This window comes from Pleurodeles waltl, chromosome 5 (assembly GCF_031143425.1).
Source record: "Pleurodeles waltl isolate 20211129_DDA chromosome 5, aPleWal1.hap1.20221129, whole genome shotgun sequence".
Classification (NCBI taxonomy): domain Eukaryota; kingdom Metazoa; phylum Chordata; class Amphibia; order Caudata; family Salamandridae; genus Pleurodeles; species Pleurodeles waltl.
The window spans coordinates 745,966,284-745,989,719 of record NC_090444.1 but is presented as its reverse complement, the minus strand read 5'-3'; the positions used below and the strand labels follow the sequence as shown (position 1 = coordinate 745,989,719).

General features: G+C 42.1%; 1 protein-coding gene across 1 annotated transcript in view; it reads left to right on the top strand.

Moving 5' to 3' along the window:
* The window catches only part of ACOXL (acyl-CoA oxidase like), a 981,865-nt gene that overhangs the window by 327,282 nt on the left and 631,147 nt on the right, over positions 1–23,436 (top strand). Inside the window, exons 6-7 of the mRNA XM_069234707.1 lie at positions 4,923–5,037; positions 9,486–9,572. Of these exons, the coding sequence (XP_069090808.1) occupies positions 4,923–5,037; positions 9,486–9,572 (202 nt within the window). The remainder of the gene's footprint in view (positions 1–4,922; positions 5,038–9,485; positions 9,573–23,436) is intronic.

Below are 23,436 nucleotides of genomic sequence, written 5' to 3'. Positions count from 1 at the left end.
CCCAACTTGTACTCTCCCTCACCAAGGACCCCGCCAGCGCCAAGACCAACCTACAAGAGGGTATGAAGGACGTCGCAGACTGGATGAGGCTCAGCCGCCTAAAGCTGAACTCTGACAAAACGGAAGTCCTCATCCTCGGCAACACCCCATCCGCTTGGGACGACTCCTGGTGGCCCTCGGCACCGCACCGACCCCCGCAGACCACGCCCGCAACCTCAGCTTCATCTTGGACCCTCTTCTCACCATGACCAAGCAAATCAACGCCGTGTCCTCCGCCTGCTTCCTCACCCTCCGCATGCTCCGCAAGATCTTCCGCTGGATCCCCGCAGACACTAGAAAAACCGTGACCCACGCCCTTGTCACGAGCCGCCTGGACTACGGCAACACCCTCTACGCTGGGACCACCGCCAAACTCCAAAAACGCCTGCAACGCATTCAAAACGCCTCGGCCCGCCTCATCCTCGACGTACCCCGCAACAGCCACATCTCCGCACACCTGAGACACCTGCATTGGCTCCCAGTCAGCAAAAGGATCACCTTTCGACTTCTCACCCACACACACAAAGCCCTCCACAACAAGGGACCGGAATACCTCAACCGACGCCTCAGCTTCTACGTCCCCACCCGCCTCCTCCGTTCCTCTGGCCTCGCGCTCGCTGCCGTCCCTCGCATCTGCCCCTCCACGGCGGGTGGGAGATCTTTCTCCTTCCTGGCAGCCAAGACCTGGAACTCCCTCCCCACCAGCCTCAGGACCACGCAGGACCACTCCGCATTCCGGAGACTCCTAAAAACCTGGCTTTTCGAGCAGCAGTAACCCCCCCCCCTTTCCCCTAGCGCCTTGAGACCCGCACGGGTGAGTAGCGCGCTTTATAAATGTTAATGATTTGATTTGATTTGATTTGTAGTGAGCCGGTTTTGTTGCCATTGCCTTTCACACTGCCTTCACACCATCCACATGGCTGATTGAGGTATAGAGGCTTACAACCTCATTGGTTGTCACGTGTGGTGTTCGTCCCATGGACTATTGTCAATTTTTTTCTGTAAATCTTTTGTATCTTGAATGTACAAGGAAAGATTTTTCATAAATGGATGAAGGTGATAGTCCGTGTATTTCCCTATCCTGGAATAGATGGGGTTGATACCTGCTATAATGGGTCTACCTGAAGGTGGGGAACCTTTTTTATGTATCTTAGTCAGTAGATATAATGTAATTATGATTGGGTGTTCATATAAAGATAATTTTGTTCTTCTTGTTTCAGTACATTGTTGTTATACCACTCATCCAATTTGATTTTAAGATTAGCAAATATCTTTTTTTTGTAGGATTAGATTGTAGTTTTTGGTAACATTCTCCATCGTCCAGTTGTCTGTTTGCTTCTAGTATGTAGTTGTCTTGATGAAACAGGAACACAATGTCTCCAGTGGCGGCCGGCAGCTTTAGGAGGGAGGCGGGTGGGAGGAAAGCGCACACACACACACACACACACTCTCATTCTTTCACACACAGACACGCACGCACATCCATTAACAACACTCCTAACATTCAAACATGTGTGCACCAAACATTAATTTTAAAAGTTCACACACACTCATTCTTTCACACACACGCACACACTCATTCTTTCACACACACGCACGCACCTCCATTAACACCACTCATACCATTCAAACATGCACGCACGCACCAAACATTCATTTTAAAACATCACACACACACACACACTCACCTTTAGCCTCGAGGTCCCAGGAGGGTTGGGACTGCTGCCTTCCCTCATTGGCTAGCCTTTGGTCAGCCAATGAGGGAAGGCAGCAGTCACAGCCTTGTCACAGAGTGGGATGGGCTCAGTGAGACTGCTGACCCCACCCCACTCTGTGATAAAGTGTCACTGATTGACACTCGCCCTGGGCGCTTCAGGGCTTAAATCTGAAGCGCCCAGGTCAAAGTCAATGGGTGACGCTTTCCTCGTCACCCAGCGGAGGGTCGCGAGGCACCTTTGCTGAGCCAAGGAGGTCACGCCCATAGGAGCTGTGACCTCCTCAGCCCAGCAAAGTTCAGCTCAGGCAGCGAGGAGTCTGCGCAAATCGCGCATGTCTCACTCCTGGCTGTCTGAGCTGAAAATGAAGAGTGTCTGTCAGGCTGACCTTTGTTCAGCCTGACAGACACTCTTCATGAAGGGCAAAAGGTGGTGGGGCGTGGCCCCTCCGCCCTAGAGGATGGGCCGCGCCTGATTGCCTCCCTTGTTTGCTTCCTTTATCAGGAGATCTGAATTGCTCTAGACAGATTTCAGTGCTGTCTTTCCTGAAGTTTTTTGGAAGAAATGTTTCCTTTTTCTTGTATTTTTGGTTTTCTATTTCTAGATCTTTGGTAACCGCAGTGTGAAAGAGATCAATTTTATTGCCAGCTGGTAGTTCAGGACAGAAAACTGATTGGGGACTCACTATAGTGCTCATGGTGTGCCTGGTATCAGTTCCCAGATCTTGAGCTAGTGTCAGAGGGGATGATTGGACGCTGTCAGGTAGTTCAGAGAGAGTGGTGACCAGATATATTTCTTCCAGGTCTTGGACTGAGAGTATACTGCTTACAATAGGTCTTTCTTCCATAGTTTTTTTTGCTTTGTCGTGAAAAAAGGAAATAAATTTAGTGAAAAAAGGAAATACATTTCAGTTTGTGAGAAAACTTGAAGAGGTCGATGTGGATTCTGGTAATATCCTACTATGCCTTTGGGCAAAATAATAAGACTTTGCAGATGACCATCTCCTGGTGTGTGGTTATATCCCTCTTTGTTATGTTTAACATTGGCTGGCTTGGTTCTTGATCTCTTTTTCTTTTATTCATGGAGTTGTTGTTTGTGCTGGAGTCTTTTGTGGATTTTCTACTCGGGTTCTAGCTCTTGATTGATTGTTTTGATTCAAATGCCAAGTCGATGCCTTAAAACTTCCTTGAGAAAAAAAATACCTGCCTTGGAGGTTGAGGCTATAACCTCACTCCCCGGGGAATCTACATCTGAGCTAATTGGTGATCCCAGGGTAATTATTGGCTCCAGGAGGGGGCATTGTGCCTCCTTTTCTTAGGATTGCATGTCTAGGCCCCTGGGTATGGTGTCCCTGGGGTTGAAAGTGGCCCGGGAAGGGGGTGTCGCGCCAGCCCCTCCTCATTTTGCATATTGGAGGGGCCCTAGGGGATGGTGTCCCCAGGGCCCAAATTGGCCCAGAAGGGGTGGCCATGCGCCTCCCCTTCCCCATATTGTATATTGGCTGGCCACCAGGGAAGAGGGTCCCCGGTGCCAAAATTGGCCCAGAAGGGAGGGCACGTGCCCCCCCTCCCATTTGTGAAAATCATCCAGGCCCCAGGTATTGTGGTCCACGGGGCCAAAATTGGCCTGGGGAGGCCCCCCCCCCCCAAAATATAAAAATAAGTACACCCCCCAGGGGCCATATAGTAATCCAAAGAAACTATAACTCGTGAAGTTAAGTAACTTTATAGTTTCTTAACATAAGTATAACTATGTGTAACTATAACTGCTGACTTTCTATGGTTTTGTGAGGGTAAAACATTAATCTAACTATAATGTCCCTGTAACTTTTGTTTTTTTCAGTGAGAATATATATATATATATATATATATATATATATATATATATACCAGTTAGTTATCTCAAGTTACTATAACTCATGCCCTAAGATAACTCTAGCTCGCGCCCATGCCATGCACAGTTTTATTATCAATAATTTAATTTGAAACGTTGCAGTGATTTTAGCAATGATGTCATAGAAGATGTAATGAGTGATTTAATATGTGGGATAATTCGCAGTGCATGATGAGGGTGCAAGTTCTAGTTACCTTTGGTCACGAGTTCTAGTTACTTGAAATACCTATAACTGGTGAATTTCATGTTTTTTTAGTTAAAAACCTTTCATTGTCACTGAGATTCTCACCTAATTACCCTTTGATTTCTTTCAGTGAATTTCTAGGGTTTGTTTAAAGTAAAGTAATAGTTTATTAACCTACCTAAAGCCAACCCTCTCGCCAGCGGCCAGGCCTTGCATCCAACCCATTAGTGCAGTGCCCTTCCCCAAGCCACTTCGGGGAAACATCCACAGGGCTTCCTCCCCCTCAGTTAAGAGTGAAATTTACAGTTTTGGAACATTAGTTGCTCAAAAACTACTGAAAAGATTTACACTAAATCACAAGAAGCACTCTCTCTAGACCAAGGTCTAGCTTTATGCCACATTTGGTGTAAATCCATTTGTCCGTTGTCTAAGATTCATGTGGAAAAGTAATTGTCCTGCTTGATGGATCGCACCAAAACTTCCCATGCACAAACTAAGCAAAAGTAGCACTTTTTTGGAAGGTTTTGGGAAGATTCTTCAAACTGTGCCAAAGTTATTACTAGCAACACAAATAAAGGCATTTCCTATGGAAACACAATCCTAACTATAACTAATATATACAATTATATCTTTAGAATGTGTCTTTCTTCTTCACAGGATGCATTTGTTTTATATAAAAGGTCAAAATCAATTTAGGTCTTACATTTACCCATGATCTGGCCTTTGGTAAATTCATTCTCTTAGTAGCCTACTACAATGTATGGTTTTAGCTGGCTTCTCAGAGTGATATTTGTTACATTTGTGGATTGAAACATTAAATCTACAGTCACCTTTTGTCTGTCATTCAGTGTCAGAATATGTTTGTGGTTTTAGCTCTTACTGAAGGTATTTTTAAAGCATTGTATGTTACCCCGTAATAACAATATGAATAGTGTTACAAAGTGAGTGTAACTTTTTAACCATGCCTAGTAATTTAACTCTCCCAAACCATATACATTTATTGTTGAAAATGTTAGGCAGGGTTCTTGTTTTGCAGCATCCACACTTGTAGGTCCTAAAAATTAATGTTTTGTCTTATTATTTGTGTACAGGAGTTTATCATTGATACTGAATGTGAAAATGCTGAAAAGATGTACATTGGCAATGCAATGAAAGGGAACTATGCTGCAGTATTTGCACAACTCATCATAAATGGCACATCTCAAGGTATGTGCTTAAGAACTGTTTCTTTTGTGTTCTTATTTGTTGAAATATTTTTTAAATGTTCTATGACAAGACATTGGATTTGGGTTAGGCAGTTCAAGGATTCAGTCATTTCAACATTCACATTTCATCTCCCAGGGGCCTGTCACAACTGCTCACTGTTATTCCACGTACATAAATAGCTAATAGACGGGCAATCTACTTTCTGAACTGATTGGCCAAAATTTTTGGAAAACTGTTGCTTCTGTTGGTGCAAATATGTGTGGAAATGGACATTATTGTCTCACTGTTCCAGGATGGTTTACTAATGGAGAACAAAAAGAAACAGGCATTTAGATTTCACCATTGAGCTGAAAAGATTCTCACTATTTTAGAGTAGTATTTTTTATAACGTACAAATGGCATTTAACAGAACTGATGTGGAGAAACTCTGGGAACTTTATAGATCACCACCGAACATTATTCTTTGATAGAGGCTGTTTGTGGCCTAATAGTGAGAAATCTATTAAGATCCATGTTGTTCTTTGTTGCATATTTATTGCAAAATGACTACATGCACCTGTGGATAACGTAGTGTGTGCACAAGGGCAGCTTATTTGCCCCAATATTGTATTAGCTAATGAAGTTAAACCTTCCAAATAGGTAACCTGTGAGGAGCTAACTTCGAAAATAGTCATGCTTTTGTTGTTCATGTAATAGCCAAACCACAATTAGTCTATAGAAAGTGTAAAATGATGTCAATTAATGTGCCTATAGTCTTGAGGCCTAATTAAAAGTTTGGAAGGAATTGAAAATCCTCCAATTTCTGGACGGACAAAACTCTAAATATGGAGCAGAATGCACTTCCTAAATATCCTCCTGAATAATATCCCTATGGTAAAGGACATCAACTGATGAATTCTACTACATGGTTAGAGCTTCCTCCAGAAATTGAAGGATATTCATTTTCCTCCAAATTCGAAATGAGGTCCTTCACGTTTGAATGAACAAATCATATTAATCTCTTAGTCATCAGTAATGTACAATTGGAAAATGCTACGTGGGTTGATAATCTACAAATCTACTATCCTTATTAAAACGAAAGATTGAGGCCCAATTAAGTACACGTGTTCGACCATCAACCCGAGAGCTTGGTAGCACCTTTTGTGGAGAATTTCGTTGTTGCTGCCTTGTTACAGTATTTTTTATTTATGGCAGTTTTATGAATGAGAGTTAAATTGAGTTTTCTAGTTTTTAGCCTTTTGCTCTCCTGGAAAGGACATTTTAATCAGATCTTGAGGCTGCTCAATTCAGATCTAATAGCACATTTTGGGCCATGCATTAAAGATCAAGGAAATTGCTTTAGTAGATAGATAGACTCATCCCAGTTTTGCTGTTCATGGGAATGTCAAGCATCAACCTTATGTTTCTGTGAACAGAAGTATTAAAATAACAACTTCCTAAGGTTAGTGCTCTTTCTCTCAGATGCTTTGCTTATTCATTCCATTCTTACCCAAACTTGTTATCAAACCTTTGGGATCATCTTTAATTTTTCCTTTTGTGTGGTCTGCAACAATCAGTAGTTAGCACTGTAAATTAAAGAGCAAATACTGAAAAAGCTAATAACAAAGGGGCATATGTATCAAAAGATTTCGCATTTGCAAACAGTGTGAATCGCTAAATTCGACCATTTGCTAATACAAAATAACCTTTCCAATTGTACGAAAGGCTGTGGCACTTTTAGGGAATCAATTTTTTTTTCGATTTCCTAATATTGCAAATCCAAATAAAGAATTGCAATTTGCGATTTCCTAAACAGGATATCGCAAATAGGGATTTCCTATTTGTGATTCTCTAAGAACATGTATAAAGCATTCCCTAAATGTGAAATGGGCATTTAGGAATTTTTTTTAACATCGACTCCAAGGTAATGGTAACCATGTGCAATTTAAGAAAGTGCATCAATTTAAACCTCTTTATATTTTCTACCCGATGAAAATTATTCCAAGAACATTTAGTCAGACATTTTTAGGAACTTCTACGTTCTTTATCCACTGTAATTAAAATGTTTAACCATTAAACTCCCCCGCCCTAAATGCCACAGCATAGAAAGATTATCACAAAATCAGAATTTTGGATTTGCAGTTTTAATCGGAAAGTTTCCTTTTATTTTGTTGGTATTTTATATATGATATGTGGTTGATAGATTAGCGTACTCTGCTGTTTTTCTCTCGATTTAATATGTGGTAGCGATATGGGCCCCATTATAAATATATTGCTTGATTGGCTTTAGAGGTTTCACTCACTTTTAGACTTCTGTTTTATGCTGCCTAGATAGATATCTCGCTTGTTTTCCAGGGTAATTGTACAACCTGTCTATCTTTCTCTTAATACGATTCAAGCTGATAGTAAATCATCAGCATTTAATAGGAGTCGATTTGAAACCCATGACATCCTGCTATACCATATTAACGTCTTTTTTTGTAATATGTAACATTTGCAACAAATGTTTATGAGCAATATGGTGCGTGTACAAAATACCATTTTGCTATGGAAGTTAAAGGATTCTCACACAGTTCTCTGGGCTTGTTTGGAACAGCCAGTGCCAAAAGGATACCTATGTGGGAGCATTGCAGTAAAATGTGCTTGTCTAGTTCACAATTCTTCATAGTAGGTGGCATGAGGTCCCTTACAGGAGGAGATCAGAGGTTTTTGCAAATTGAAAAGTAAAATAATTTTGGGAATCCATTCCTGAGCACACGTATTGCTTTCTATGTGTCTGGCCGTTTTCTCTGACTGAGAAGTCTCGGCACCATTTTTCCAACTGCAAGCCATTCCCATGCTTATGCTGTTTTTTAGAAAGTGATCACCAACTTTTGTATTTAAAAAAAAAAAAAGCTGGTCCTGTCTTCCTTAATATTCAAAGCTCCCTCTCGTGGCTTGATTAGCTGTGCTTTGTGTCAGGCTTACGTCAGTTCCAGTAATTTAAAGCGGCGGCAGACTTGCAGTTGCTGGGCTGGTCATGTGCAAGCCTAGCTGGGGTGACTACTGTCCAGTGCTGTGGCTTTGCACAGGGATTTCTCCACTGTGTTTGCTTCTTATCCTAATTCAGGGGCTTACCCCAAGTTAGTGGTTTAGTTGGACACAAGTCATTTGCCAAGACTGCTGCATAGGCCCGCTAATGAAGCCCTACAGCAAACAGAAAATTGCATTGACAGGAACCACAATGAGGCAGTTCCTGCCAATACATCATAAATGACAACCAGATTGGCTGTCACTTATAAATTTGGCGGGTGGTCACTCCATCTGGAGGACGCAATAATTAGCTCCATTGCCCTGGTGGAACAATAGGACGTCCGCACTAAATGAAATTATCTTCTTAGTCTGCTATTGTTCTCAAAGTGTTCTTTAAATTTTTGCTAAACAAAGAAATTCCCTTTATACCTCTTTTTTCACCACCACACATAGTTGAGAAACATAATCTTAGATGTCTGACGAGCACTAGGGCTCTAAGTGTAACTCTTTATAAATGTTGGTTGTGGCAATGATGTCAGCAGAGCAGCTACTAAGCCCTCCATTGCTGTATGGGATGATTCCTCCATATCCTAATATTATATTGTGCGCATAATTCAACCTCTTTTTGGAGTCTGAGCATACTTCACAAGAGCTACATCATTTTTACAACATTTCTTCAGCTATGTGCCTTTCAGAGAGAGCCTGTAAAGGCACCTACATGGGCCTTTCTTCCTGTATTGTCCAGGGAAATGAAGTCTTTTTTCCTAAAGCAATATACATTTTAGCTGGAGATTCTGAGAAATGTGTTAGCCTTTGGCTAAGGTGCCTCAATTTACAGCCTTCTGCTACCTTTATATTCCCTGATCCTTTTCCCACAATTTAAGAAGAGGAGGGAGCCTGGGCTTAGAAGAAAGGAAACATGACCTTTAAATGGACACCTTTTTCCCTAGGCTGTAGGCTCTCTTGGATTATCAATACCTACTTATGAATCCGTTAGTCATCAGTCAAAAACAAACATCATCCGGCTCACTGGTCATGTCATACATAGAAGAGCATAGGCAGTACTGTGTCTCATACTTCTGAATTAACAGGTTTCAAAGCAGTTTCCTGGCCTGCCACTATGTGATGTGAGATACACACAAATGGGAGAAGGGGTTATGCTCAGTGCAAGAAGGGGAAACCAGGGCACAGTAGGTGCCTTTATTCTTTCAAATTGTGCTACCTGAGAACATTGATCAGAATTAATAAAAGCGTTCATACTGTGGTAGCTAGCATGAATCTGTGAAATCTTCTACATTAATGTACAGTTATTAATCCTTCTTATTAAATATCTATGGTGTGGTTTAACCTGCCCAATGTTCACTCGATCAGCTATGGTAATATTTGTAGATATTTGTTTTGAAATACTATTAATAGTGGCACTTACTGAAAGCAATATCCTGTTTTCTTCTCTTTAGGTCCTCACTGCTTTATTGTTCCAATTAGGGACCATAATAGTAACATGTATCCTGGTGTGACGGCTGTTGATATGCTATATAAAGAAGGTATGTGCTCATAAAACAACTCAAGCAAAGGAGTTATTACTGTTCATGGAAATGTTAATACGAGGATATGGTTTGCATGTGAGGGGGACATTTCTTGGAAAGAAAGGTACAGTTTAATCCAAGTGCAGTCTTTTCAGGAGTATATTATTTGGTAAATAATTACAAAATAGACTCGTCTATGCCATATAATGTCATATTATATTACATGTATCCTTTCCTTGGTTTACTTTGTTAACATATGTTTAAAAAAACAAAATTAAACATTAATTCTCACTCTCCTTTTGGGTTTGTTGTTCTTGTTATTCTCATTAGTAATGGTAGTAGTATTAGTAGTGACAGTTATAGCAATAGTGATAATGTTTGTCTTGTAACAATGCCATGATTCCAGACAAATGTGTATAATTTCCACATAGGAAAATGAATACAAATATAATCAAGCTTTCTATAATTGGGAAATAATACCTCTGAGAAAATATGCCATACGTTTGGAAGCAGTGTTTCTCAGAGCACAAATCATATTTTTAAACTGTTATATATGGATCACCAGATCTTACTATAGATAGTTGTCTTCACAGTCCATTGGAGGTGTGTGCCAACATTACAACATTATCAAAGAACACAAATTCCCCCATTGCGGATTTTGGCATCAGCAATAGTGGCTTTTGGTGCTCTGTTTAATAATTGACACAGAGGTTAATAAAATTGGATTTAAGACACAGCCTTTTATCACATGAAAGGGGCTTGTATAATCTCTGGCATTCTTAAATCTGATCCTTACTTCTGTATTGACATTACGTCTCAAAATCAGAGCTAGTGATGGGGTGGTCAGAGTCAGCAATATGTTCTTGTGAGCTATATAATTAAAGGCAGTTTTTAGATCAGTGATGCTCATCTACAGAAGCAACTTCTTGACCGTTGTGTTTTTCTCTTTAGAAAAAAAGCGTTCAAAACATTATTCACAGGGGATAATCTTTTTGCAAAAGGCTGCTTACGCACTGGAAGTTATAGTTCCCTCCTTAATTCGGTCTTGTAATCAGAAGATCTTGGTTGAGGCAGTAGTCAGAGATGTCAGCCTATCCTTAGAGCCCACTCCCCTAGATTCCTTACGCTGTGCCCGAATACTAGGTACATTCTGCCCCGTGCTCACCCCCAAAACCCTCCCTTCCTAAAATGTGGCATCAAATAGCACCTGCTGTATGCTTCTGCGAGTCCATCCCATCCTCAGTGCAGCTAACTGCCTTTCTTCCTGCACCCATAGCATGAGAACAGTAAAGTATTGAATATTTAGAACTATGTTCAACATAAACTTGTTTGCTTAAGAGGCAGTTGAGACTTTTTCAATCTTTCTGCAACCAGAATGTTAATTTTTACTGTTTAATCAACCACACACACACACACACACAACCCAATGCTGAGCCCTTTTTGGCTATTTGGGGTAGTTTTTCCATATACGGTACCCATGCCAAATGTGCATTCTTTTTTTCAACATCCTGTGGAATCTACACATACACAGGGTTTGTGGAGTCCCCTGTAGGAATAGAGGAATTGTGAGTTTTTTGAAAAAATATGGAAAAAGTGCTGCTAAGTGTCTCCTAAAAATGGCATCCACTTACGGTTTGCTGTACTAAAGTCACCATCTTCCCAGCTTTCAGAAAAATATAGAGCTGAATCAAAAATCTAATTTTGTACCACAGTTTTGGCATTTTTCTGAGAGGTAGCATATCTTCCCTATTTTCTGTGCTCTCACCCTACTTCCAGTTTGTGGTGGAAACCAATGTGAAACCCATTGGTGATCCAGAAAAGCCATACATTTCTGAAAACTTTACAAAATTCCAAATTCAGCAATGGGTCATATTTGTAGATCCCTGAAGGTTTTTCCATGGAAAACAACTATTGAAATAAAGAAATATTGAAAGTTAGTGGGGAAAAAAGGGCATTTGGGACATTTTAATCTATAACTTTTTGTCACGATAGCAGATTGATAAAAGCAATATATCATCACGTTTGCTAGACCCCTCTGGTTGCTGGGATATATGGGCTTTGTAGGTTCTCCAAGAACCCAAGGTTCCCGGAGCAAGCAATTGAGCTGCACCACACAATGGGTTTTCATTGAGGACAGAGTATAGACCAATTCTAATAGCAGAGTGAAAAATCGGTATCAAAGAAACATATGTATTTCTGAAACAGGGACAAGATAGGAGCAGTAGTTATTTCTACATTTCTGAATTTGTGGGTACCCATATTAGCAAATGATTTGCAGGGTATTTTTCAAAATGTCATACTTCTTATACGCTGGTTCACATTTGAAAGACACAAATGCAGCAAATCTAATCGGTAATAAAAAAAATTCTACTATCTTATGCTCCCACAAGTCTCCCGATAAAAATGGTACCTCACTTGTGGGGGTAAACCTAGTGCCAGAGACAGGAAATGCTCCAAATCCAAACATGGATGTTGCACATTTTTCCCCACCCAAAGATGACCCTCTTTTCCCAATGTGGGTAGCTCTAGATCGTTGACCCTAGCTGAACTATTGTCTAGGGAAACCTAGCCAACTTGTACATTTTTTAAAACTAGAGAACTCAGGGTATCCAAGTGGGGCTGACTTGGGTGGCTCTTACCATGCTATGTCAACCAGAATCCCTTTCAAACTTCAACATTTGACAAAAAAACAAATTTTCCTTACATTTCTGTTATGGAAAAGTATAGAATCCACAAGGAGCCACACACTTCCTTCCACCCGGCATTCCCCCAAATCTCTCAATAAAAACAGTACCTCACTTTTGTGGGTAGACCTAGTGCCCTCAACAGGAAATGTGGGTAGCTATAGATTTTGGACTCTGGCTTAGCTGCCACCTAGGGAACCTAGTCAACCTCTACATTTTTGAAGACTTTACACCCAGGGCTGTCCAGCTGGGCTCACTTGAGTGGCTCTCAACACGTTATGTTACCCAGAATCCCTTGCAAATCTCACACTTTGACTAAAAAAACAAATTTTTGTCAAATTTCTATGATGGAGAAATCAAGAATCCTTGGGGAGCCACAAAGTTTCTTTCACCCAGCATTCCCCCATGTCTCTTGATAAAAGTAGGACCTCATTTATGTGGGTAGACCTAGAGCCTGCAACATGAAACGGCCCAAAGGGCAACATGGACGCTGCACATTTTTCCACCCAAAACTGACCCTCTTTTCCCAATGTGGGTAGCTCTAATGTTTGGACCCTAGCTCACCTTCCCCTTACGGAAAACTAGCCAATCTGTACAGTTTTGAAAACTAGACACCTAGGGGTATCTAGGAAGGGCTGACATACGGGGATCTTACCACGTTTATTACCCAGAATTCCTTGCAAACCTGAAATTTTGACTTCAAAAAAAAAAATTCTCACATTTCTATGATGGAAAGCTCTAGAATCCATGGGGAGCCACACACTTTCTTCCACTCGGCATTCCTCCAAGCCTCCTGATCAAATGGAGTGATGATTCAATATGCAAAATTTTATTAACTGGAGATTTAAAAAAATGAAATGCGTGGTTAATAACTGAAAGGTTAAAAACTGAACCAATGACTCACAGCTTGTGAGCTGTAAAGCTGCGTCAAGGCACCATCCGCTAAACAAGCTAATCAGACACCTTCCCTACATGACACACATATGACCATTCACATCGCCAGCTGCGGGCCCAGCTTACTACAACACTCACATCAGCAGACAGCGCCATTCAAGTGCCCATCATTTTCACATGACCACATGCCTGACACAGCAATCACACCGACTGACGGCTGACTATGTGGACTGGCGTTTCGCATGCAGTGTGTGTAAGTCACTACTCACACACCACCATCAAAATGCCAGCTCACACACTCTGCCAGTCAAGCGCCAGCTCTCACACTGCCAGCTAAGCTCAAACCAGCCAAGCCCCAGTCCATGCACACCACCAGCCAAGCGCCAGTCCACGCACACCACTAGCCAAGCACCAGTCCACGCACACCGCCAGCCAATCGCCAGTTCAGACACACCACCAGCCAAACACTAGTGCACAGACACTGCCATCAAATCTTAACAAAAAAGAAAACACAAACTAATTAGAAGTAAATACAAAACTATAGATACAGTCACAACTGCTCTAACTAAATACATCACATTAATGCCACCTGTTAAACTGAACCAAAAAAATAAAACGATACAGACCAGTCAGTTCACTTCTACAATGTAAAACGTGCAGGCAAACACAGCCCTGGTTTAGAAAGACAGTCTGGCAGTGCATATGACTCTTCTTCCTCACACCTCTTCGCATATAGACTTGAATTCTCTTTCAGGGATTGTTTATATTTTGGGTGTGGGAAGAATGTAATCAGCAAAGTGACAATCTAACCACATCCTCCACCACTTTAACTCTAGGAACACTTGCCTGTTCCGCTAAAACAAGGCTGCCTATCACAAACTGCTGAAACTGAACAAATGTAATCTTTGACTCTGGAGAACAATCTTTAAATACAACAAAAGCATTGAAGGTTGCTAGATTAAAACATGGATAACAAACTTCTTATACCAAATGTAAGCCTTGCGAACAGTAAGGTTCCAACTTCTGATCTACTCTAGCCACACCACCCATGTGCTTATTGTAGTCTAGAATGCACACAGGTTTGCGCACTTCAGTAACTTGACCTAAACAGTCATAGGTGAAGTAGTTTCATCATGAATGATAGTCAACATGTAGACATCTCTCCTGTCTGCAAATTTCATAGCTAGCATTTCATCTGTACGTAAGGCACTGCACTGTCCTCCCTCAAGTTTTTTACAAAGAAGCTTATTTGGACAGCCTTTACAGTTAGAGCTGGCTGTTCCACAAGGAACAGTTTCCATTTGAACAAATCCCTAAACAACTGTACACCAGTGTAGACGTTATCTATGTATAAATGGTGACATTTGTTAAAAAGTCCTCTACCAAGTTCCCACACAATTTTCTCACTAATTCCGAAAGTGGGCTGACAGCTAGGGAAGGTCAGCATTGGAATCCCTACCAGTGTACACCCTGAAATTATACCATATCCTGTACTACTCTCAGACAGCATATACATCTTAATTCTATAACATGCCGTCATGCTGGAAATATAATGCCTAAAAACCAAACAACCCTTTAATAGGACCAAACACTCACCCACCGCTATTTCTTTTCCTGAAAGATCTCTGAAAATCTATCTACAAAGTTATAAAGGATAGGCCGAATCTTAAAAAGATGGTCACAACCAGGGGGATCTCGTGGCAATGCTGGAGCATTATAAACAAAATGCAGCATCTGAAGCAGAAGCAAATACCGATCAAGACTCATGTTTGCAGGAAATATGGCCGTTGTCATCAAGGGAGTGGTAGGCCAATATGAAGACAGTGATGGCTTCCTTATCAAGCCCATCAACAAAGTTAAACCTAAGGACTTCTTCAACTCACCAGGTAGCTGTAGGATGAGGCTTAAGTCTGGCACTGTTGTCCCCTCAAATACCTTTCTGCATACAAATTAGTCTGTTCAGCAATCTCATCCAAAAACACATTGTCCATAAACAACTGAATGAAATTTATCGGTAAAAAGTTTTCAGTATTCACTCTACACCCTATGACACCAGTAAAGGCAGGCAATGCCGGTAGGACCATGTTTAGGGCAACCCAGAGTTAATCTCTTCTATCGGGAAACCTTTCAGCCCCGGCTGCAATACAGATGTTTCTGGCTCCACTATCGGCACATAAGTGTCCACCTCTAAAACAGGCACTGCCTCTGCTTCATCAACAGATGATTTCTCTCAGATGGAAAATTAACTGCCAGAATCTTGTTCTTCCTCCTCTGCCTCAGATGCAGAGTTAGTCTCATAATCGTGGTCAGAGGAAGATTCAAAAAGTATACCAATAACCTGCTGAGCACTAATCCTGTGGCCAGCCATAATCCTTACTAATAAAAGTAACTTGACAAATAAGTCAACAATACCCAACACTGTGTAAAATAAGTAATGAACAAACTGTGGCTTTATCAAACAGAAAGTAAAACTACTGGCATATAGTAACCTGGAAGGAAAAGTCACTCAATAACAATCACACAAAAACCTATATACTAGAATACGATATCACTCACTTGCCAGAGACAGCTAGACTCAGGATCACTTGCACCTACTCTGCACAGACACAGCAAGAACCAATGATTTCCCACTAGAAAGGAAAAACAAATGAAAACTACACATAAGATAACACAATACATATTGTGCACAAACCTTAGGAGAATTTCCAACACAATAACACAGAAGCTAAATATGCTGCTATTATTGCACCATTTACAAAAAAAACATTCATGCACGGCAATGATACTCATGTGGAGTACACAGTAAAAAAAAAAGGTTTTCTTACCACACACACGCAACTACGCAAACTGCAGAACTACTAGTTCCGAAACCGTAAGCAGGACTCAAAGCAAAGCAATCCAATTCTTTGCACTAGAATAAAAAGGAGAAATAATACATTACGATCACAAATGCAAATACGCCAGTCCATGCACACCGCCAGGCAATGCAAGTCCACACACTCCACAAGCCAAGCGCAAGTCCACACAAACTGCCAGACAAGTGCCAGTACACACACATCCAGCCAAACGCCACTACACGCAGACCGGCAGCTGAACTCCAGTTCACACACACAGAAACTTTCCCTGGGGGGCAGATGGACCTAAACATATGGCCAATATGGCAAAAATATTCACTGCCAAAATAGGAGTGACCCTTGCCCAAGGGGCCGCTCCACGAAACAAAATCGCTATATAAATAAATCCCTGGTGTCTAGTGGCTTCTGCCCCCTCCCCCCTTGTGGGCAGATGGGCCTAATAATATATGGCCCGTCTGCCCCCAGTGGGGGCAGAAACAGTCAAAACATTCACCCCCAAAAGGGAAGCGACTTTTGCCCAAGTGGCTGCACACCAAAACAACACAATCACTATTTACCTAAATCCCTGGCATATTGGGACTTCTGTCCCCCTTGTGGGCAGATGGGCCTAGTAATATATGGCTGATCTGCCCCTAAGGGGGTCAGAAATGGCCATAACATTCACCCCCAAAAGTGGAGCGACCCTTGCCCAAGAGACCCGCTGCCCACAACAACAGTATTGGCCAAAAATAAAATCCATGGTCTCTAGTGGCTTCTGCCCCTTTGGGGGCTGATGAGCCTATTAATATATGGCTCATCTGTCCCCAATGGGGGCAGAAACAGCCACGACAATCGCCCCCAAAAGGGGTGCGACCCTTGCCTAACGGGCCACTCCCACAAATACAACATTGGCCAAAAATGAAATCCCTGGTGTCTAGAGGCCATTGCTGCTCGCAATCGTGGCCCCATGCATGATTGTGCAGCAGAAATGCACTCCAAAGATAAATCAGGTCAAAGGAAAACCCTTTCAGGATGTCATCAGATGCCACGGGGCGGGCAAGGTGTCAGGAAAGCTATTCTGCTGCCATCCCTAGTGAAGGGGGGTTCTGAGGGGTGGCCCAAGGGGGAAGCACCAGCGCTTCCCACGTGGGTGGGTGCCAGGATGGCTGGGAGCTGTCCTACGCAAACACACACACACACACAGTGTTGTTGGACGGTTTCCTGCCGTCTGACGCACGGAACGGGTTAATCAACATGGCTTGAGCTCCTGCCTATCAACAGTGAATGATAAGTTGATTAAGTTCTCTGCATCTTTTAGCAGAATCTGTTGCCAAGTTTGAATAAATACTGAGGAAAGGCACAGTTTAGAAGGGATGTTGGTTAGCACAAGAGGAGAGAACAAGGTAGGTTATACTAAGGTTAGCATAGAAAAAGTAAAAACAAATCTTCAGTAAGTTTTGTATTTCAGTGATCGGTGAAACTGTGGCAAGCGGGGTCTAAAAGAGACTCAAGTGTTTTTCAGAAAATCCTAAACTTAGGGCGTGCAAGATTTTACCTCCCTTTCTTTTGTGTGTAGACATTCTAGGTGGGTCCACTGAAAGATATATTTTAGAATGTAAATTGCCTTAACATTCCTTATGCCTTATGAACAGGGATTTATTTGATCTAGTAGAAAGCACATTTGGAACAAAGCAAATACACACTAAAAGGTCATTATGTGCAGATATTAGTGTGATAATAATTATAATAGAGCAAAAAGCTATGAAGAAGGCGAGCACACAGGCATATTACCTGGACTTCTGAAGAGAGGCCGACCAGAAATGAAATACATGCTGTAATCAATTCCATCAGAGGCTTCCTGGTTAAAGAATTAGAAAATATACTGTTAATGTTTGAAAAATATTATAGCACTCTTTACCAATCCAATCACATATTTGACAGTAGAGAAATTGAAACGTTTCAAGATAAATTCACAATTCCTAATTTATCTGTAGAACCTAGTAACTTCCAGATGTAGCCTTTGTTGGATATTTAAATTATGGACATAATAGCTGATCTCACAAATGGAAAAGCATATGGGGATGATGGCCTTCCAGCCAAGTTTTTTTTTTAAAACCATTTAAGCCATTTGGTACACAACTAGTTATCTGTAAAAACTTTGGTTATTCACCTTTTAATGGGTGATGGTCCTTCCTCATTGAATTGAATCAACATTTAAAGCCTGCTAAACCACCAAAAGAAATGATTTGAATGGGCTTATCACGCTTTTAAATATCATTATACATTTTTTGCCAAAATAATAACCAGGAGGCTAACATACATATCTGAGGTGGTTAAATAAAAAAAAAATCCTAAATAAAATATCATTACTAATGCACCCTGTTCAGTCAAACCCATACATCTATTAACTGTACAGGAAGTTTCTGCATTGGTCTTTTTATTGGATGCAGAGAAGGCTTTTGCTGTCATGGGGTGGACTTTCACTTCACCATCCTGAATACAATGTGTTTTCAACCACCCATCACGAGGTTAATAAGGTCACTCTACACAGACTTGTTTTTTTCAATTATAATAAACTTAAACGTATGCAGCATCCATGTCAATTACTGGAGATATACAACAAGGGCGCTCCCTCTTATACATTTGTAGTGATATTCTTCTAGATACATTGGTATTTGCAATTCAAGCTTCTCAGGCGCTTACGCTGTCAATTAATGGAATGGCTAAATTAAAGCTGTATGATGATAAGGCTCTATTCTTAAAAGTGGAGCAGGGCAATATAAAAAAGACCTTAGATTTAACCGCCACCTTCACTGATTTAGGGTGTTATTGAACAAATGCTATTAATATTGAGACCCTAATGTTTAATACCACACTTACAGTTCTTTCTGGAATTCTTCAAGTTTGTTATACCGTAGGAATTGGGGTGACAGAAGATATTTTGGCACCATTTGAGCATAACTTTGTGCCAGTACCTGGACAATTGACTATGTTAATAGATAGAAGGAACCTTCTGCCACTTTCTATCACATTTGCTGTTTCAGCTGTTTCTTTTTCTTATGCTCCACTTTACTATGCAGTTTACAAGCTAAATACTTTACCAACCTAGAAAGAAGGATCAGCCACTTTGTCTGGTCCTATAAGAAACATGTATCAACCTTAAAGAATTGTAGAAGTATTCTAAGGTATCCTGCATTAATGATATCATGCTTTGGAATGAATGTTAGGAAATCTCAAATTCTTAACTGCGCCAGCCCCAACCCTCCAGTGGCTTACCATTTCTGACAGCAGTCATTGTGACTACGTCTATCTAATGAGTCTTATTTACATAATGTGGTTCTTTATTTAACCCCAATAAATTAGGTCTGGCCAGTTAGTCCCAATTAGGTGACTTCTGGCTGGAGAGAATAAATATGGGGAAAGATAGCAAAGTAATGGGTTTCCTTGAAAACATGAAAGCCATGACCTTCAACCAGGTTGTGCCTGCCAAACACAAACAGTCAGGTTCATGCTGCAGCTGAGAGTGAGTACGGAACACAGAGATCTGTAATATGTTGGTGCCACTGCAGAGTTCATTGGATCATTCGCTTATATCCGTCCACCTCTCAAACCTGCATCCTTCTCCAACCATAGCAGCCAAGCAAGACCAACCCTGCAAGAATCTATACAAATATAACCACTGAGTTTAAGACAGCATACAGAGAAATCAAATAAAACCTCTGAGAGCCTCAGACCCTGTTGCTTGTTTAGAATTTCTCCATAACACTATGGGGGTCATTCTGACCCCGGCGGTCTAAGACCGCCGGGGCCAGGGTCGGCGGGAGCACCGCCGACAGGCCGGCGGTGCCCCGCAGGGCATTCTGACCGCGGCGGTAAAGCCGCGGTCAGACCGGCAACACTGGCGGTCTCCCGCCAGTGTACCGCCGCCCTTTGGAATCCTCCAAGGCGGCGCAGCTAGCTGCGCCGCCGAGGGGATTCCGACCCCCCCTACCGCCATCCAGTTCCCGGCGGTCCGCCCGCCGAGAACCGGATGGCGGTAGGGGGGGTCGCGGGGCCCCTGCAGTGCCCATGCCACTGGCATGGGCACTGCAGGGGCCCCCGTAAGAGGGCCCCTACAAGTATTTCACTGTCTGCTTGGCAGACAGTGAAATACGCGACGGGTGCAACAGCACCCGTCGCACCTTCCCACTCCGCCGGCTCGATTACGAGCCGGCATCCTCGTGGGAAGGGAGTTTTTCCCTGGGCTGGCGGGCGGTCTTTTGGCGACCGCCCGCCAGCCCAGGGAAAAACTTAGAATACCCTCCGCGGTCTTTTGACCGCGGAGCGGTATTTCGGAGGGGGGAACTCTGGCGGGCGGCCTCCGCCGCCCGTCAGGGTCAGAATAACCCCCTATATCTTACATATTGGACGAACTGTAATCAAATTCACCAACATTTGGTAAAACATGTAGTTGGCTAAGACCAAACAAGTCAACTTCAATCTGGTATGCCAATGCACAAGAGGCTGGCAGAAAAAGACAAACTCTTCTGCGAAAGATACAGGAGAGACTACAGTAGAGTTGTCAAAAGAGCTGCATTGCAAAAGGCATTAGCAAGGCACTCAACCAGAAAGAGGATATTTTCAATATCTACTATGTATTGGCCCACCAAGACATGCTTAATAACGCTGCTTCTATGTCCCAAAAAACAAAAAATCCCCTCAACTTACCCCATTGCTTTACCAGAGCTGCAGTCTCAAGTTAGCCATTTTCCAGACTGAGAAACTACATTGGAGGACACTAGATCATGGAAAAACAATTTTAAGGGCAGTCAGTTTTCGGAAAATACAAATAAATAGAAAGTTAGGGGAAACATTTGAAAGGAAAGATAATTTTAACGAAACATCCAAAACCACACCAGATTAAAGATAGTGATGGGTTTTTGGGTTTAGGGATGGGTGATATTTGGGGGTGCTCGGGGTTTTTTAGGGTTTAGGTGGTTGGAATTTAGGGGTGGTGAGTGTTTTAGGGAATCAGGCATGGGTGGAGTTTATGGTGGTGAGCGTGTTTTTAGGGTTCACGGATGAGTGGAGTTTAGGGGTGGTGAGGGGGTTTTTAGTGTTCAGGAATAGGTGCTGTGTAGGTCCGTTGAGGTTTTTTAGGTTTTACGGGTCAGTGGAGTTTAGGGCTGGTGAGTTTTTTTTTAAGGTTCAGTGATGGGTAGAGTTTCGGGTGGTAAATGATTTTTAGGGTTTGGGAATGTTCTAAATGGGTAGTTTTCAGGGGGTGTTGAGGGTTTTGTAGGGTTCAGGAATGAGTGGAGTTTAAAGGGGGGGTGGGATTTAAAGTTATCATGGATGGGTGGGGAGTAGGCATAAAAAGGGGCTTTTAGGGTTCAGAAATGGGTGGGTTTTAGTGCCAGTGAGGGGGTTGATAGGTTAAGAGATGGGTAGAGGTTAGGAGTAGAAAGAGCTTTAAGGCTCAGGGATGGGTGGAGTTTTAAGGGTCAGAGATGGGTGTAGTTTATGCTTGGAGATGGATGGTGTTCTGGAGTGATGAAGCTTTGTGAAATAAAAACATTCATTTACAATATAAAGGATATAAATCTGAAATCATGTTGCCTGATGTAAAGGATTGAAATCAATACTTTTGGCAAAATGTTTCTGAAAGTAAGACCTGCAGTCATTTAATCTATACATTAATAATACGTATGCAGAAGTCATTCATCGTGAACATTTATGTTAAACCGTTTAAATGAAATAGTTTCTCAGCAGTGGTATTCCATTATCTTGTTTTTCTATGAAATCAAATACAGCTTATGCTGAGGTTGTCCCGCCAAAGAAAACCACCTAACTTGCATCTGAAGACCTGCCCAACCTGGTGTATGAAAAATCTCCCTCGGATTTTCCAACTTAACCTCCATGGAAAATGTCTCATTCCTAACCAGAGACATTCCCTTATCTCTTGGAAAATTGACCCAGTGGTCCTGGCTATCTACTGAGCAGTTTTTTACCTATCCCGTATGAGTAAAAACATGGAAATGGAAGTAACAAGATAGTTACAGAAATATATAGAACTGACACAAAATATTCACGAACATCATTTAGGTTGCAAGCCCACCAGAGGCACAAACCTAGCACACATCAGTATACATCAGTATAGAGTAGTATAGAGCTTTATTTTCTCACAGTATTCTCACAGTATTCCGTTTTAACTTTGAAGAAACGTGTGGCATTCTAGGATTAGAATGTATTTCTTAGAATACTAGGGGTCACCTAGGTGATAGTAACAGTTGGAGAGGAGAGAAGGCATGAGAAGACCGGGGGAAGATCGTCTGCAGGCTGAGGTGTTCATCTATATCAGGGACTTGAATAAAACTACATATTTCAACAAAGAAGCGGATCCCTTACCTTTATTTCACTGGTGACAAGGATGGTGAAACTCGTGGTGGAGTCGTGATCTGAACACCTCAACTTTGGTACGGTGCGACTCCAATTGACTTTTGTTTGTCACGTTGTTCTGGCTGCGCCGCAGTTCATGGGGGCTGTTTGCCTTTTATTAACTTTGTAATTGCCGCTTATTGCCAATTAGCCGGGCTGGCACATGCTGGCTTTAGACACACGCTGTACCCAACCGGTCTGGCACGTGCTGTCTTTGACACGCGCCGTCTTGCTCACCGGCTGGCACGCTCTTGCTGGCTTCAGGCACGCGCTGTAACCAACCGGCCTGGCACGCACTGTCTTCGACACGTGCCGTCTTGTTCACCGGCTGGTACGCGCTGTCTCTTGACACGTGCCGTCTTTCTTGTGCTTCCTTTTTCCAGCTTCTACATACGCGCATTGCTGAGCGTATCAAAATGACGTAAGCCTGGACGTTACGCCTGGAAGTTTTGGCAGCCATCTTGTTTAATTGGGAACCGTCCAACACAGTTTTTCTGGCAGCCATCTTGAGAAAGATTTATCGTGAACATTAAAACGTGGTGGAAAAGTATCTCTCCTCAACGGTTATAGCGGCAGCCATCTTACATTGCTGGGTTTATCTGAACACATCCATTGAGTTTTATAATTTATCACTTTGGCTGTCTTGCTCTTCAAGACCTTACCAGGAGTCTCAGTTCAGTGACAGGCACACGTCTGGATATTTGCTTCAGCTTGCCTATTTGTTTCAGTGGCAGGCACATTCTTTTTGTTTACATTGTGCCTTCAACGCTGTGACAGACTCACTGCTTAGACACTTCTACGGCCTAGATACTTATACTATATCTACAGTTTGGATCATTACATACAAACATGCAGAATGTTACCCATCCACCGTTCTTTTTATCCTCTCCTGGAGAACCACAAGTTCCTTGGAAGAAATGGAAACGTGTTTTTGTACACTATGCTAGAGTTTGTGGCACCTCTTTAAGTGCGGAGCGGAAAATGTCTCTTCTGTTACATTGCTTAGGCCCTGAAGGACAAGAGGTTTTTAAAAACCTTCCTGAGCTCACAGTT